This window comes from Podarcis muralis, chromosome 10 (assembly GCF_964188315.1).
Source record: "Podarcis muralis chromosome 10, rPodMur119.hap1.1, whole genome shotgun sequence".
Lineage (NCBI taxonomy): Eukaryota > Metazoa > Chordata > Lepidosauria > Squamata > Lacertidae > Podarcis > Podarcis muralis.
The window spans coordinates 7,904,908-7,923,170 of NC_135664.1; the positions used below are offsets into that span (position 1 = coordinate 7,904,908).

Below are 18,263 nucleotides of genomic sequence, written 5' to 3' on the forward strand. Positions count from 1 at the left end.
TTTTCTGGCTAGGAGATGACCAACATAAACCCTGTTTTTGATGGTGAAGCAAAAGACCCAGGTATCACTACTTCTAATGGGAGGGGAAATGAGAAGAAGAAATAAGTTTGAAATGAAAGAACTTAACTTGAATTGCAAGGAGACACTGACATTTCCAAGGCAAATATCAGTGACATACAGTTTAAATAGGAAAGTCAAACTGCAATCTTTGGAAGTGTACTAAAGCAATAACACCTATTTGCCACTATTGAATAATTGGTTTGCCTACCAGTTAATACTGCATGTGTGGAATAACTTTTCCATGTGCAAAACTCGCCTTCTGCTTCTCTAAGGAAAGCCTCAGCAGATCCACCCAAATGCACAGGCACATGATGCTGGTTTCGTTGCTTTTTTCACATAAGTGACCCAAAGCAATTTAAAACATTTAACCAAGCATAAGAACAAGAATAAAATAAGCACCTAAGTATATAACTATATTCAGTGCAATGCAAGCTGTAACATCTCTACAGAAGACATATTGATATGCATTGCTCCTCTCTTTCTTTCTTTTCCCAAGGTCAGGAAGGCTAGAGCTTGAATGAGAGATGTTACTTCACCAATGAAGCAGGGAGCTTATGTAAGAGCTAGGCCCTGATCTGAGAAGGTGATTCTGTGCAATTTCCCGTCCTCCCAAGTAGCTCTTTTTGGCAGCATGCAGCTCCTGCCAGGCTCACTATCTCCTCTGGTCCTGGGAGAGATGTCAGAGCAGGGGTCAGCAAACTTTTTCAGCAGGGGGCCGGTCCACAGTCCCTCAAACCTTGTGGGGGGCCGGACTATATTTTGAAAAATATATATTAATGAATTCCTATGCCCCACAAATAACCCAGAGATGCATTTTAAATAAAAGGACACATTCCACTCATGTAAAAACATGCTGATTCCCAGACCGTCCACGGGCCAGATTTAGAAGGCGACTGGGCCGGATCTAGCCCCCGGGCCTTAGTTTGCCTACCCATGTGTCATGAGGGTCTGAGAGCTGGCCAGGAACCCAGGCAGATGGTGTGGTGGTCTTTAGTCTTGGGGCAAGGATGTCCAGATCCGACAGCTCCTTGTGTTGTAACGGTCTGAAGATCTGTTGGGGTGCCCTGCTTCCTCCCTGTGTACTGCGGTTTAAGGTCTGGGTATAACTGAACCCTGACAGTGACCTCATCATCGCCATCATACAGATGTTAGCTACTTGTTACCTGAAGGTCTCCAAGTGACAAACAACACAGTTTAAAACACCGAGTACATTTATACAATAAAAACCAAAGCCCCTTAATAACAGCTGCAGGACGCTTTGCCAGCACACTAGTAACAAAACATCATATTGGTGTATTCAAAGATCTTAGGGGAAAGGTAAGTCTTTACCTGGCACCAAAAAGATGACAGCAAAGGCACCAGGTGAAAATAACCGAGAGGAGTATACCACAATCAGGCAGTCACTGTGATTCTTTGGCTTCACTGTTAATATAAACTATATTTAATCTTACCCCTTAATCTGTGATGTGGAATAGCTAGATTATTGTTTTTCCCTTCTCCATAGTCACTGGCAAATGGTATGAATATAATTCCAAGTCTGGGGCTCGAAGGTGGAAAGATTCCAACATGCCTTCTAAGTTGGAAGCAAAGGACCCAACTGCAGAGGTGATGACTACGAACAGAGTCCAACGGGATCTAAGCCAACAGGAAACTCAGCCCAGTGGACCCAAGCTGGGAGGACAAAACAAGGTGGCACAAAAGTCCACAGAAAGGAAGACAGAGACTTCTGACCCAAATAGCAAGCTAAAGTTGCAGAAGCCAAAAGAAGAGCCTTTGGGCAAGGGATCTTTGTCACCTGCTCCCCCTCACAAGTCCCCGGTCCCTTCTCCCAAAATATATCCCAAGTACGAGAATCAGTCTATACAAAAATGAAGGGGGTTGTATTTATAACCCAGAAAAAAACCACCTGTAATCTTAGTCCAAATAGCGAGAGGTAATGCAGACAAATTGTAATCATTTTCAGTTTCATCCCTACACAAGAGGGAGGATACCAAATGATCTCTTCTGGCTGCCTAGCAATTCTCATTGCGAAGGCCTGTTTAGAGCACAATCCATTCCAGTGACTTAATACAATGGGATGGTGAGAGATTTGTATAATTTACAAGCAACTTTGGCTTTTGTAATCTCACGAATCAGATCTAAAACAGTGGAGTGGGGCAGGAACTGAACTTGATTTTGAGAAAACAGAGTGAAGTGCATGTATATTTCATTAGAGTTCTTGTGACAAGATCGTTTGCCTGTGGGAAAGTTGCAATAGAAGGTGGCTGCAAGCTGCTATGGGATTTTTTGATATATGTGTAATCATAAACATACTAGTAGCATAATTTGGGCACAATGGCTTTTGACAAAAGTGGCTCTATTTTGGCTCAAAAATTTGGCTCTTAATTTTTGAAGCAAAATGGCCATGCAAGTTTCTCCAGAAATATATTACAATAAACCAGCCATTGTGGCAATGAGCCTCTTTTGTAACCCTTGCGTCAGCACCCATATTTGGGTTCCATGCCCCTTGTTTCCAATTCTGGCTTCAGCTGTGGCTCACAAATCTCTCATACTATTAGTAATTTCAGGCAAGAGTCCAGAGTCCCCAACTACCCAAAAGCCCAGAGAGAGTGAGTTAGCACAGTGCTAAAAAGGAAGAATAGGGGAGTGGGTATATCTGATCTTGGAGCAGGTGTGGTGCCACAAGTCAAGGAATTGAGATCTGTGCCTTCTGCAAGAGTTAAGCTCTCCACTTCAAAATCCCATTTCAGCAAGACAACATTGTGTCTCAAATGTTCCTGTGGTCCAGTGGTATGTAAGGTTGATCCTTCAGATCACTGAGGAACAAGGACGGGTCTTGTTGGAGCTGTGAGCTAACCAACCATTGAAAACTTGAGTATTAAGTATATTTTGATTCCAATGTCTATAGAGAGGACTTCCTTAGTGAGTGACTAACATGACACCCAAATTCATTGAACTGTTTTTCCTTCTAGTGCACTATTATGTTTTGTGAGGTAAGAATGAAGTGAATAAAACACAACCTTAATTTTTGTGAATACTACATCTTTAGCTTTTACAATTACTGAAGTATAAATTTATATCAGGCATTTTTTTTCACAGCCTGTGTGATGTCTTGTTTCCACCAACAGAGGAGACTGATAACTAGATCTTTATGGCAAATACAAGGGTTCACGTTCTGATCTTTTCTGCAAACGTTAGCTGTTCTTTCCAGGTCATGTTTATGTTAGGAATTTGCACCATGGTCTCCGATAGTTCCTGGAGGATATATTTCATATTAAACATGCCAGCTACACTGATTCCTTCATCCATAGAAGTAAATTCTCCTATTGTCAGGGTAGAGATTAGTGCATGATTTATTTTATTTGGCAACGCCAACAAATTAAGGAGACAAATGTCATTCTACTACTGCAATTCATTTTCCCCCTTATCTGAAAATCACACAATAAAGAGTGTGATTGAAAGCCGGTGGGTAGCCCTGACATGTCCAAAGTTTACTATGGCTCTGTGGTTGCGATGGCGACAACGGGTCGGGTAACAATAATGCAAGTTCACCGTTCAGATCTCTACAATGCCATTGTTGCCACTGATTTCATGTCAATAAAATGCGCCCAGTTTTGTCATGGGTGACCTTCTAATGAAGCAAAAGGTGCTGTTGCTAGTGGAACCTATCGTTGCACTCATGTTTCCGTCCTCATAGTTTTGACAGGACCAAGGCTACATACACCAAGCCTGTATAATGAAGCTGTACACGTCTTAGTAGTCACACATTCAAAGTGACTTTAAAAGAATGCACATATTTTTGCTTGCATTTCAGTTGACAACCCTCCTGAGCTTCTGCCATGCAAATGGTCACAGTGCAACTCAAGACACCTCTACAAAATTAAGCCCCTTTTTAGTTCAGTGGGACTCAAAAGCAAGCGTGTATAAGACTGCAGCCTTAGCCTGAGTACCTCACTCCAGTTACCTGGCATTTTCGGGAGGTAAAATTAACACTCTTTGGTTTCCCAAAAGCAATTTGTACGTCATCAAATGTACACTTACTAAGTTAAATGTTTCTCAATAACAAAAACAGCCAATTTGAATTTTTCGCACCCAAAAACATCTTTAAGGCACCTCACTAAAGAAATTTGCCAAAATTAAGTTTCTCTCCCCCCTCCCCACAAAAAAATGGCACACTGTACAGTCAGAAGAGGAAACCGATAACCCTGGGGCAAGCATTGCAATACTCTAACAAGAAATCAGAAGGAAGAATATTCCCAACAAAACAAAATTCCTAGAAACTTCCATTTATTTAACTGAAGTCAAAATACAGGCATGTCACAGGTGTTTCCTCAAAACGAAGTAGCCATGCTTATACATCCAAACTTAAGAATTAGGAGCAATCTTCCTAAAGGGAAAACTGTTTGCATAACTAGTATACTCCAGAAGAGAATCTCTCTCATTTTAGCACATGTCAACAGCTTTTCAATTTTAAACATATTGTCACTGTTGAAACTTTGGTTTTAAATGGGCATGGGCGACTAACAAGTGATTAGAGCAATCTTTGCCAACCTGGTGCCCTCCAGGAGTTTCGGATTACCACTCCCACCACCCCAAGCCAGTGGTAGCCGAAAACATCTGGAGAGAACCAGGATGGCAAAGGCCGATTTAGAGCATTTGGCTCAGTATTTTTGTCATCCAAGATTTACTCTCTCTTCTAAATCAAGAATTAAACTATTATACCAAAAGCAGGAATGTAAGTGTGCCAAATTTGGAGGGGAAAGGCTTTTAAACCAAGCAACTGAAACCTGTTTAAGCTTGAGAATTACTGTTTCAGAGCATTAAAATAGGCAACGTTATTTATAGCTCCTCAGATTGCATGTTAAACGGAAGTGCAGCACAGGCTTGGAAGAGTACTAGTTACACTGGCAAGGTTTTGTAGAAATCAAATGCAGCTAACAACATATTACTTCCAGAGAGATTGCCCAAATTTTTATCAAGAGTGTCTGTGAGTTAGACTGAATGTGAATACTCAATCAAGTACAGGCAACCCTTCCAAAACTTACTGATTTTTCTATCCAGAGTATGTACTTTGAAGTGAATTTCCATTTTTAAAAAACAGCTAAAGTACATTGAACTTCAAGGTTTTTAAACTATTGTCAACAGAATGCAGCTTTTTGTCGTTATAGTTAAATTCCTGATGCAGGTGGATAAAGTCCGGAGTCTGGAGAAGCATTGTTAGGTTTATGCAGAATCGTCTCCTTGTATACAAACCAAGCATTTCCTGCCCACAGAACCATATTTAACAAGCCAAAAACCTGCAAATTAAGACATGTGTGTTATCAGATAGTTACATTACTATTGAATACAACCAGCTAAAAGCCTTCTCCTCTTAACAATTCAAAAACTTTTATCATGCAGCCCAATAGTTACCAGTTTGATTTGTTACCCACCCTCCACCCCAACGTCTCAAAGTGCGTCAAAACCATTCAAAATGCAACATTAAAAACAGTTTAAACCAAATGACAGTCACAAGAATAGGGTCCTAGAGGATACATCTGCAGAGTCAAAGTCTAGGGCAGGGGTGTCCAACTTCCAAGAGACTGCAATCTACTCCTACTATAAAAAAACTGGGGAGTTCCACAACTTAGGGGTTGCCACAGAGAATCCTGTATCCTCAGTCACCAGCACGCCTGAGGATGCTGAAACTATCAAGGCGGCACCCTCTGATCTTACCACCTGAGAAAGTCTGTAGGGAAGGAGTTGGTCTTTCAGATTGCTGGAGCCTACGTTGTTTAAGACTTTAAATACCAATGTGAGTACCAGGAGTTTAGTTTGGAAACAAACTTACAACCAGTGCAGCTGTTATAAAACGAGTTATACAATTTCTAAATGGAACCCTAGCTAGTATTCTGGGCATTGTATTTTGGACCATAGTTTAGAGATGAGGCAGCAATTACTACATTATTATATTCCCATTTGTATGTCTGGGCATATGCAAAGACACTGAGCAATATCAGTTAAACATTAATATTAAATATTACAATACTGGACCCAGTGGCGTAGCGTGGGGGGTGCAGGGGGGGCTGGCCGCACCGGGCGCAACATCTGGGGTTAGGGCAAATCCACAGGTTAGGGGGCGCAAATCCACGGGTTAGGGGGCGCAAATCCACAGGTTAGGGGGCGCAAATTACTTGCCTTGCCCCGGGTGCTGACAACCCACGCTACGCCACTGACTGGACCCAGTGGGGAACAATCTCTAGCTGCATATAGACTGGAAGGCATACATATACAAGGTTATTAGTTCCCTGATCTCTTGCATTATACCTAGTTTGGCTCCAAGTTTACAGACTCAGGTGGTTGTTTACGTTTGATCTGCTGATGCTACTTAGCTTCAGCTCATAACACTAGCACTTGAATGCTCAAAAGCTGACATACATACCACAGACACATTCAGACTTCCCATGCTGGTTACCGAATCAAACAAACAGGAGGTTCCTGGTATTTTGCAAGCAGATATTTCTTCAATAATACGTGGACCAGTTGATACTTTGATATCAGCAAGTGCCTTTGCCCACGCAGCACTGCTGACTAGCCACAGAAAGACGGCACTAAGAGTGAAGACATAATCCTGTAATGAGACAGTCCAAAGTTACCAATTGCTTCAGTCTAAAATGCATTGAGGGGTCGAGAGGGGGCAGTCAATATTTACTACCACTTGACATAAAACCATTTTCATTTTAGCAGCTGTGTTCATTTTACTATAAAGTATCTAACCATCCAACCACACTCCTAGCAAGCATGCTACCATTTTCTGGAAGACACTTTCCTTATGTAGCAGTGACTATTTGGCCAAAATACAGACCGCTTGAGAAATCCACAACTCCAGCTTTTTATCCAAAAAGTCACTTGGGTGTATCACTGATGATGCCTTTACAGTTTGCAAAGAAGAAACCATAGAGAGCCTAAAAGCAATGCAGAACTGGTAGCTAAACACAGCTGAAAAGATGCTGGTTGTGTCCTCTATTTCAAGAAGTTGAAAATGCAAGTTTAACCTCTTCAGCAGCAGCCTTTCTCAACCTGGTTCCCTCCAGATGTTTTAGTGATGGCTGGGTTGATGGGAGTTGTAGTTAAAAACACCTGAAGGACACCTGATAGAAGACTACTTTTCAGGTTCATGCAGGCATGCTCCATTCAGACCTTGAGGGAAATTCTCTGCACCAACAAATAGATACTATGCAAAGTAGGAATTGTGGGATGCGGGTGGCGCTGTGGGTTAAACCACAGAGCCTAGGACTTGCCGATCAGAAGGTCGGCGGTTCGAATCCTCGCAACAGGGTGAGCTCCCATTTCTCAGTCCCTGCTCCTGCCAACCTAGCAGTTTGAAAGCACATCAAAGTGCAAGTAGATAAATAGGTACTGCTCCAGCAGGAAGGTAAACGCCGTTTCCGTGCGCTGCTCTGGTTTGCCAGAAGCGGCTTAGTCATGCTGGCCACATGACCCGGAAGCTGTCTGCGGACAAAGGCTGGCTCCCTCGGCCAATAAAGCGAGATGAGCGCGGCAACCCCAGAGTCAGTTACTACTGGATCTAATCGTCAGGGGTCCCTTTACCTTTAAAGTAGGAATTACACCTCCTTAACACACTGACTTGTTCTTCAATTCTTGCATTTACAGCCTGCCCTTCCTTTAAGTAGCCTAGGGTGGTGCACACTGTTCTTCCTATCTCCCATTTTATCCCCACAGCACACTCCTGAGACAGATGTCCCCTCCAGATGTCCTGTTTATTGCACATTCGTGATGACTTGTGCTCATGATGCTGTTAGTTAGGGTGATAATAGGCCGCACTGCTTTCAATACAGTTTGTACCTGCAAGGGTTTCGGGGTAGTCATACGGCTTAATTAATTAATTAATCAAAACAGAACTCCCACATATTTTGAAAGACGAGTTTACACATCAAACAAGTAAAAAAAACCAGAGTTACAGAATTAAACTTCTGGTGACTTAAATTCAAGTTTTTTTTAGATTTGTCCTTAGTATCAACCTACCATCATTGGTAAAATGCCACCGCTTTGGTACAGGTGCATATAACCAAGGTACAGCACAAGGGCAGCCATGCAGTACAAGAATATCAAAATTCCAAAAGTTACGAAGAACTGTGCAGTGGTGGAGAAGTTGCCCACGAGGTGGGTTTCACCCCAAGTGCCATTGCATCGGGTTGGATCTGGCGAACCAAAGATCACTTTGTTCAGCCTAAAAGAGAAGTAGGCAGAAATTATCAAGGGAAGCTACTACAGTCATCACAGAGCACAGGCAACTGGGCTGTTAAGCTTCACTTTCTGTACAACAGTCAGCTAGCATATCAATTTCCATTCCACTGGTATATATACTGGAAAATAATGAACTGCGTAGTGTTAATCTCCTAGGCCTGCATACCTATCATCTTCAGCAGTTAAGGCTAGTTTAATGCACACAGCAGAAGAGCTTAAGGTAGATTATCATTATTATATATGCATACCCCACCTTGCCTCCCCCCGCATAGGGACTCAAGGCATCTTACAGATAAAATAAAGACAGCTTAAAACATAGCAGGAGAGGAGTCATTAAAAAACAAATAAAGACCAGTAGAATCATCTGACTTTTTGTGTAAGCTGCTTTTTGCTGCTGTGGGTGCAATGCGTTGAGGCCTTGACCCTGTGATAAGAGTAGCAGCTACGAAGCCAAACAAAGATGGCAGCATGACACGTTTTGACAAGCCAGTAATTCATAGTCTACATCTTATGCAAGTTTGCCCATATACGTAATGACATTAATGGAAAATTAATGGAAATTTCCACCCCCAAGCCTGTTCTTGATCCAGTTCAGCTACAGATTAAGCAGAAAAGTAACAGGTTAACTACAGAATCTATCTAGAACCGAGCACTGAACTATATGTTACATTAAGCATGTTTAAAAATATGTTTGGCTTTTTTCTTCTTCAAGAAAAAGCAGCCACACAGGCTCGGATCCAGAATGTGTAGGAAAGAGAGCGTAGACAGCTGCAGGTGTATTTCACTAGATAAAGCAAAATGGTCTCTTAGCAGTGAACAAATTTAATAGGACATGAAAGGAAGTAGTAGTCAATCCAATACACTGGTTCTCCCTGGCCAGATGCTACATATCTGAGAAGACACTTTTCTTCTGAGAACATTTCTGCTATTACTGGAGAGAATGCACATTGGACACAACTGCCATGCCAAGGTACATCAAACTTCTGTTAGAAAACAAACTTTTTCCACTGATGGCACTATAATAGAGGACTCATTCTCCATTCAGATTTTTTAAAAAATAATAATCTGTAGAACAGGCACATGTTGTGCCAGGCCACATGAGAAATGTGATTCCCCCTGCCCTAATTTTAGAAAGACAATATTGTTGTCCTGTACATTTGTATAGTTCATGTTCTGTCATTAATTACCGATGTAGCCTCTGCTAGGGGACGCGGGTGGCGCTGTGGGTTAAAGCCTCAGCACCTAGGACTTGCTGATCAAAAGGTTGGCGGTTCGAATCCCCGCGGCGGGGTGCGCTCCTGTCGCTCGGTCCCAGCGCCTGCCAACCTAGCAGTTCGAAAGCACCCCTGGGTGCAAGTAGATAAATAGGGACCGCTTACCAGCGGGAAGGTAAACGGCGTTCCGTGTGCTGCGCTGGCTCGCCAGATGCAGCTTTGTCACACTGGCCACGTGACCCGGAAGTGTCTGCGGACAGCGCTGGCCCCCGGCCTCTTGAGTGAGATGGGCGCACAACCCTAGAGTCTGTCAAGACTGGCCCGTACGGGCAGGGGTACCTTTACCTTTTTAGCCTCTGCTAGAAGACCTTATCAGAGCAATATTAAGTAGTTAAAGCTGAAAAGATTTATCAACTATAAATTGCTGGACTGACCTAGTGCTAATCAGGTAATGGTGACCAACGATCAAGCACTGGCAGGAAACTTTACATACAGAAATATACTAGACACTTGCCATTTAAGAGGCTCACCTGAAAGGATAAGCAAAACTTGCTCTTACTGTTCCATTTACAAGTCCATTACAGGATACTAAAAGCGTCGTTACACCTTTATAGCCTCCACATGTAGCAAATGCAAACATGGAGAAGAACTGTATAAAGAGAAAATACACCACATTCATTATTATACGCATTTATGTACATTTGGAAAATTTAACAAAATGTAAGGAACACTTTACATCCAATCTTAATTTGACTCATTAATTCCATCCAAATTTACAGCTTTAGTGGGCGTAGCTACAGTCGAAACACTATGTGCACTTATCTGGATGGAAGTCTCAGCCAAATCGATGGTGCTTACTTCTGAGCAGTTTATATATAGGACTGCACTGAAAAATGCTGAAAGTTTGTTCCTTTTATCAGAGTTCCCAAGCAATATAAATGTATAGTGCACTGAAGCATACAAGCTTTTTGATATTAGTATTTTATTGAAAAGTTTTCAATTATAAAGAAAATGAAAACAAGGCACAAAAAATGTGTAGAGAAAAAATGTGTATACGAAAAATACCCTAAACCATACATTATAAGTTTGATGTTATCCTAATATATTTGTAAATATTAACAGCCTACATTTTGTATAAACTCATTCCAAATATTGTCCTATTTATCCAAACAAAGTCCATGTCTGTAAGCAAACTTAAGCATGCAAGTTTATCAAAAGGGGGGAAAAGAAATTCAATTTTATATTGGCATAATCTGTTGAGTGTTCATATGGAAGGTGTTTGATAGACAGTTATGAATGTTTTTTACCCTTTACAGGGCTGCTGGCATCGTTATTAATGGCATGGCATCTAGAATGTTTTGTTACTTGAAATTAAAAATCAATTTAAAAATAGTTATGGGGAAAAGCTTTTAAAACCTGCTTCTGTCAGATGTGGTTCCTTTATCAGCTGCACGATAAGCAGTTTAGTAACACGCAAAAGATGTTCAAGTTGCTTTCATTATAAAGGAGTTGGAGGCAGCCAAATTATTATCAGATGTACACCTTACTGCTTAGGAAACTAGGCATTTGTCTTCTACTAGAAAGCTTACTTGTTTCCCCCTATGCCCTAAAGCAGTGTTCCCCAACCTTGGGCCTCCAGCTGTTTTTGGACTACAACTCCCATAATCCCTAGCTAGCAAGACCAGTGGTCAGGGATGATGGGAACTGTAGTCCAAAAACAGCTGGAGGCCCAAGGTTGGGGAACATTGCCCTAAAGCAAAGGCAAGCATACCTAGGTAGCTGCCTAAGGCAAGGCTAGGAAACCTGTGGCCCTTCAGATGTTGGATTACAACTCCCATCAGGCCCCCAATCAGCAGGGGGCCAATGGTCATGGTTGCTGGAGTTGTAGTCCCCAACTTCCGAAGGGCACCCTGTTGGCTACCCTGGTATAGAGTGTCACTCTACAAACAAGTGGGTGAGTCCATCATGCCATAAAATTGTTAAGCCTAGATATAGGAAATTGGTCAGGGTTTGGGGGGGGGGAGGCAGGCATATTAGGGCCAGCCTTAAGGATTTGCAAGACCTTGCACTAACCTAGTGAAAAAAGCAGTAGGGTCTTTAATAACGTTTTTTACAAGCTGCCTGACAAACTACAAAAATGAATTCCCATCAAATTAGCTCCTTTTTCAGGCTATTGCCACATCCTATACAAAATGCCCTATACAAAAATGAGACCACTGCTTTATTTGATGCATCATTGCAGTGTACAACAAATATAGCTTGTGTGTATGCATACACAAATAGACCAATAGAAAAGAAATGTGCAACAGTTCGATTTCAAAATTCTATATCTGTGACAAAAAATTATCTAAACACCCTGTCCAGAACTAGAGGAGGAGGATACTGGCAGGAAAGCAGAAAGTGCAAAATAGCTGTTGGACTTTCCAATACACAACTTTTAGAAGACATCTGAAGTATTGGGAAGCTTTTAATGTTTGACATTTTTTATATATTTTTTATTTTGCTGGAAGCTGCCCAGAGTGGCTGGGAAAACCCAGCCAGATGGGCGGGGTATAAATAATAAAATTATTGTTGTTGTTATTATTGATGGAAGGACCTGGGAGCAGCGGGACTTCTTATACTGCTAGGCTTTGCATTCCTGCACAAACCACGCAAACGTGGCAACACTACAAAGCTGGCTGGGTGTGCTAGATGCAGCAGAAAAGTCATAATTGGGTCTAGAATGCTTTAGGGTATTAACATTAGTATTTGTAAAACAGGAGGAACGACATCACTTTGTAACAGGATGCAGAAAATCTGGTCATAGCCAAGAGTTTAGACTAAATGTGATCCACCTGGAGAAGGAACAGGCAAACCACTCCAATATTTTGCCAAGAAAACTCCATGAACATAAAATGGAGAAACTTTGAGAAGTTTCCAAGGCATGCTCTGGTTCATGGGGTCAGGGAGAGTCAAACTCCACTAAGACGACTAAACAACAACAACATTATATTTAAAACAGCCCCCTCAAATTCAAATGGATTTCCCATTTGAATGCAGAAGCCCAACTTTAATTTATAGAAGGAAACAAAACACCGAGTTTTCACTGAAAAAACAGGTATTTGATAGTACATATGGTAATAACAGACCTGTGCAACATGACTGTTGAGAGATTACACAGAGACCCCAACACTTAGGAAGACGTTTTACTCCTTACAAATTAAGCGTTCAACGTCATAGCCTTTCAGGGTTTTCACCAGAGCTGCAGAAGAAACGCCCTCCCAGCAGATGTCAAAGCAATAAACCACTATTTTACTTTTAAAAGTCATCTGAAGGCAGCCCTCTTTAGGGAAGTTTTTAATGTTTGATGCTGTACTGTTTTTAATATTCAGTTGGAAGCCGCCCAGAGTGGCTGGGGAAACCCAGCCAGATGGGCGGGGTATAAATAATAAATTATTATTATTATTATTATTATTATTATTATTATTATTATTATTATCACACAGGCATTACTGCCGCAGAATTTTTTTTAATGTAAATTATTTCCAGTAATTTAATATTTTGTATTAAAAGGAACCTACTGGGAGATTACAGCCAACATCAGGATTCGTAGAGGCCAGGTGTTTTAAGGGAACACAGGCTTAGAAACAGCTGGGGAAGGATTTAGGCCACGCCAGGCCTAACAAGACAAGACAACTATTTTAAAAGTCAGTTCCAAAGCATGCGCAAGTCTAGGCCTCACCATTTTGGAGGCAAGCCTAACCCCACATTTTTTGGGGGGGTAAGCCTCCTTGAACCCAACAGGCCTTGCTTCCAAATAGGATGGCACTGCAACCTCAGCCTAAAAACTTTTTATTCCACCATTCCTCAGGGCCTTTTAGGGGAACACAACACAGCCCCCCACCCCATATCAAAGGAAAGAGCCCTGCAAGACAGTCTAGGAAGGGGGGGGGGTGTGACCCATATGACCTGAACCCCCTAACCCAGCAGACTCACCCACTCAAGAAGCTTGATGAACCCCAGGGGCTCCTTGAGCGGGCTAAGATCCAGGTGGAAATCACTCATTTTCTGCAAGAGAAAGAAAAGGGAGGAGGAAGGGGAACACATTAGGACAGAGAATGGAAGGGGAGCCCAAAGGCACAAACAGAGCCACGCGAGGCGTAAGACCAGACCTGGCGTCCTCCCCCTGGCCTGGCCACCGCTCCTCCTTCCCTCGCTAGGGCTTCACTGCAGCCGCCGCCCGGCCTCCGTCCCCTTATATAGGCTGCCTCTCCAAGCTCCGCCCACATCTCCCAGGCAATGGAACCGCCTTCTCCTCCTTCCCCAACTGCCATCTTTGCAATGGGCCTAGGAGACTCTCAGGTGTGTTTGCATCCTGCACTCTTCTCTGTGCAACGCAAGGATGCATCACTTAAAACCATGTGGGGCGTTTTCCCCCTTCTGTTTTAGTACCTAGACCGAGGCTTGTTCTTGTTCAGTGACAGCCTCCTTCCAATCCTTCGCTAAAAAGCCGGGTTTTGAGGGAATCGCAGTCGTCAAGCCGGTTTGAAGCCTTGAGCCTGAAGCCTGGCATGCTCGTTTCTGCGTTAATCTTATACAAGAGCCAGTATTTTTTAAACAGAGACAGGGAGGGTTAGTGGCCTTCATAAAAACATTCAAAGAAGTCCGTTTTAAATGTTAATATTTTAAGTGATAATTAAAGTCAATGTCTGCCTGCAAATTGGCAATGGCCATTTCCCCTCCCCTTTTGAAAGAGGTGGTCACTCCAAGAAGGACCCGTCTTGCTCCTTCCTTGAAGAATGCCTTTCTTTCTTTCTTTCTTTCTTTCTTTCTTTCTTTCTTTCTTTTTGGGGAGTAGTTTCCGATTTAACTGTTAAAGATGCCGGTGCTATGAGAAAAAAATCAACTATTTTGGAAAATATAGAGAGAACAGTTGTTGTCTTCCAGTGGTTGGTGCTTTTGTTCTGGAAAGGAATAGATATAAAGAGAGAGAAGGAAGATTAGGGTCCCTGCAACTTTATTTTCAGCAGAGTTTCTTTTAAATGCTTGTAACACAATGAAACATCAGGCTACACCTGCTGAGATTCCCAGTGCAGCAGTTAAAGGTAGAGGAACGCTCATGCCGAAAGGTTGGTCATCCTTAAGCTAAACCATGGGTAGGCAAACTAAGGCCCAGGGGCCGGATCCGGCCCAATCGCCTTCTAAATCCAGCCCGTGGACGGTCTGGGAATCAGTGTGTTTTTACATAAGTAGAATGTGTCCTTTTGTTTAAAATGCACATCTGGGTTATTTGTGGGGCATAGGAATTTGTTCATTTTTTTTCCAAAATATAGTCCGGCCTCCCACAAGGTCTGAGGGACAGTGGACCGGCCCCCTGCTGAAAAAGTTTGCTGACCCCTGAGCTAAACCAATTCCACAGTCCTTTCCAGTGTAATTTCTACCAGTTTGCTTTCATGGCCAGTTGTATGTGGGAGGTATAGCTGCAGCAATAGGACAATTCAAGAAAAGCTTTTTAGTCTTCTAACGTTTCCCCTTGGAGCAACATACTTTTGACTGCCTGATACTAGGGCTTAATAATAAGCTATAGGTAACTCCTCTGAGGCCAATGTTAGCAGAGGATGGTTATAATTTAGATGGCCTATTGGATTATCCAGGAAGGCTATCATTTTCTTTTTCTTCTGATTTTATAAGTTTGGATAGAATGGAAAGAGTTTATATTGACTCCAGAGTATTCCTATTTACTCTTGCAGACCTAATCCACAGTAATGGTTCTGGGCCTGTTTGGACATAAAGGTAAAAAAGAGTAAAGGACCCCTGAACGGTTAAGTCCAGTCAAAGGTGACTATAGGGTGTGGCGCTCATCTTGCTTTTCAGGCCAAGGGAGCCAGCATTTCTCCGCATGACTAAACCATGACTAAATTTTCTGGCGCAATGGAACACCGTGACAGAAGTCAGAGCACATGGAAACGCCATTTACCTTCCCGTCGCAGCGGTACCTATTTATCTACTTGCACTGGTATGCTTTTGAACTGCTAGGTTGGCAGAAGCTGGGACAGAGCAACAGGCGCTCACCCCGTCACACAGATTTCGACATATTCATAACTGGGGCATAAGTCTTCTTAGAACTTCTGCAATTACATTGTAAAAGATAAATTGGGAGGGTCTATAAGTATGATGGCCCGTGACTGTCAACAGTCCTTCCTCCTGGCAGTGCTATGCTGTTTTCTGCTAGCCCTGTCCTTCTTGATGCAACTGGGCAACCTGCTTTAAATTATTATTATCCCATATCCTGGCACGTGGTCTGCAGGTCTGAACAGTGCTTGGAAGGAAGACTTCCTCACAGGAATGCCAGCTTGGCCCTGCAACAGTGGGTCCATGGGTGCCATGAAGCGTGCATGGCCCTGGTGCCAAAATTTGTGGGTGCCTGGCCCCTTCATGGGGGATTTTGTGGGTGGTCAGGGCCCCAGGGAGTTGGCACCTATACTTCCTCAGAACTCTGAATTCTTTGGTATGCTTTGATATAAGTGATTTGTGGATATTCATGCCACAAGCTTTGTGTAGGCCCACATCGGTTGAATGGTCTTGCTTTACTGCATACAAAGTAGGATTAGGAGGCCTGACAGTCCGCTCATATTTTATGTTCTTGTCTGTTTGAATGGGAATATATTATCTGTCAACTTATTTTGGAGTCGTGTTGTAATTTAACTTTTGTAGGCTGCAAGGATTCCCATTAAATTAATGCAAAGTCTGCCCCCCTTAATTTTTATTTAAAATTATTACAGGCATAACATAACCATCAGCTGCACTCTAATCTGTTTTAAATTGTTGTGGAAATCTCAGGCCCATAGGATCAAACCTGATCTATAGTTCCAGGCAGAATAACAAGCTTCTGGGTTGGAAGTCTGTTAGCAATATTTCTTGGGAAGATAAAATGCATGTTGGTCCATAAGAAGAAAACTAAAAAAATTGACAGTTTGGCAATACTTTTATTGGGACCAACCCAAATACCACTAAATTATGGGAAGCTTTCAAGCGGGGAGGGGAATTTAACAGTAAAAAACATAGAAGTACAAAAATTAGGCTAGATATTTGTAGCCATGAGGTCAATATGTAGACTTAGTTCCAAGATGTTGATTGCAGGTTGTTCAATCCCTGTTTTGTGTAACCTCTTGCCTGATGAAGAACACCAGAGAACTCGAAAGCTTGCCACAAATTTGATTGGACATTTTGGCTGGTCCTAACAAACGTATTGCCAAACTGTCAATTGTGGAGTTTTGGGGAAGGGTAGACATGCCCTCTAGTGGCTAAGTAACACCAGAAATGGGCCAACTCAGTTGAAAAGTTGCAAATGGGGACATTTCCCCATTTTCTAGCCCAACGGATGGCGCAATCTCCATTCCGATGCCCGTGGCAAAGTGAAGAGATAATTCTCCCCTTCCATGCACTGCCTTTACAGTAAGACTCTGGCTCCCCCGCCCTTGTAGTTAGTTGAGGAAAGACAAGATACGTTGCTGGCAGAGGTGTTAGTGGTGCAAGGCGCCAGGGTGCCAAGTTCTGGAGGGTGCCAGGGAAGAGGCGGAGGCTGGACACAGCGCCTCCCAGCATCAGCTCGCCACCCTTGCTTGCCTCCGCCATGCTGCGCCAAAGCCTCCACCTGCCATGGCCACTACGGCCCGAAGCGGCCAACTGAGCCAGGAGCTGCCGCATCCAGCCTCCACCTCTCCCCCGCTGGAGGAGCTGCCCTCCAGCCGCTGCCCGCCTCCTCCAGCCCTGCAAAGCTGGGCATGTCGCTGGCAGTGCCGTCCTCCCTAAAAAAGGTTGGCAACTCTGGGAAACTGGGGGTGGAAGGATCTTTGCACCACGGCGCCCGATATGCTTCAGACGGCCCTGGTTGCTGCCTACCCCGTATTAAGTGCATGTCTACTTTGGGTGGCCCTTACAAATGGTGGCATGCCTCACTAATCATTTCCATGGGGAATGTGTAAGTTTGGGGAGAGAGAGGAGATTGCCTCCTTAACTTTATGAGTTCTTCACCAGATAGGGGAGCTGTCCCTGGACCCCTCAATATGCATCACCGTCAACTTTCTCCGAGTCCCTTTATCTAGCCCTGGTGATGAATTCAGGGTGAAATAGTGCAGAATGTGTTTTCTCACTCTCTTCTTCAGCCTCTGTGCCATTGAGAAAGCTTGTCATGGATTTAGGACAAGCCACTTTCATCTCCTGTGTCCAAGTCTCTGTAGCCTAGCACCCACAGTGGCTTCAGGGTCAAAGTGACACCAAAGTCACTACAGTGACTTTTTTACGAGGCTGGAGGGAAATGAATGACAGGCTTCTTGCTTCCTTTCAGCCACTTGCAATTTGATCCTCACCTGCCAAGAATCATAGAATTGTAGACCCAGAAGGGACCCTCTAAAATACAGGAATCAAGGGCTACACTTGTAACTGTTTTTCTAGACTGAGCAAAAGACCCTTGCCTTCCCTGCCTGAACCTCTAGCTTCCCATCCTTTGCATCTAGGGATTGAAAATAATAGATTATGTGATCTACTTTTTCCAGTTTCTGCTTTCTTGCATCAGGATGCAGCAGAAGTAAACCTAAAATAAATGCCCTGTCAGCAGAGTGACTCTTCCAGCTGTGCTCCGCAGATCACTTAAGCCTGCTTAATTAAGTAACTGAGGACAGTCACTGTGAAATCTGTAGCAATGCCTCAGGTCGTGGAGAATTAGGATTATTATTTTGTGCTTGTTTGTAGAAGTTGGTCAGT

The 18,263-nt window shown here is 43.1% G+C and overlaps 2 protein-coding genes across 3 annotated transcripts in view; one reads left to right on the forward strand and one right to left on the reverse strand.

The window, feature by feature from the left end:
- Positions 1–3,100, forward strand: part of CDHR3 (cadherin related family member 3) — a 47,056-nt gene extending 43,956 nt beyond the window's left edge. For both annotated transcript variants that reach the window (XM_028747448.2, XM_077935783.1), the window contains exons 17-18: positions 13–61; positions 1,565–3,100. In XM_028747448.2, coding sequence (XP_028603281.2) covers positions 13–61; positions 1,565–1,932 — 417 coding nt within the window. In that variant the 3' untranslated portion in view covers positions 1,933–3,100. The remainder of the gene's footprint in view (positions 1–12; positions 62–1,564) is intronic.
- A 1,225-nt stretch (positions 3,101–4,325) lies between these two features.
- Positions 4,326–13,804, reverse strand: SYPL1 (synaptophysin like 1). The gene is made up of 6 exons (XM_028747473.2): positions 13,673–13,804; positions 13,497–13,568; positions 10,052–10,170; positions 8,086–8,290; positions 6,482–6,670; positions 4,326–5,357 (listed from the first exon to the last, which is right to left on the reverse strand). The coding sequence occupies exons 1-6, from the start codon at positions 13,787–13,789 to the stop codon at positions 5,229–5,231; spliced, it is 831 nt and encodes a 276-aa protein (XP_028603306.2). The 5' UTR covers positions 13,790–13,804; the 3' UTR covers positions 4,326–5,228.
- Positions 13,805–18,263: the final 4,459 nt, after the last annotated feature.

Excerpts from the sequence above, each read along its gene's own strand:
- SYPL1 (XM_028747473.2), bottom strand. The coding sequence starts at position 13,789 with ATGTGGGCGGAGCTTGGAGAGGCAGCCTATATAAGGGGACGGAGGCCG. Across the intron at positions 10,171-13,496 it reads TCATCAAGCTTCTTGAGTGG|TTCTTCTCCATGTTTGCATT; the intron begins GTGAGTCTGCTG and ends CTCTTTATACAG. Across the intron at positions 6,671-8,085 it reads GTGGCATTTTACCAATGATG|GATTATGTCTTCACTCTTAG; the intron begins GTAGGTTGATAC and ends GTCTCATTACAG.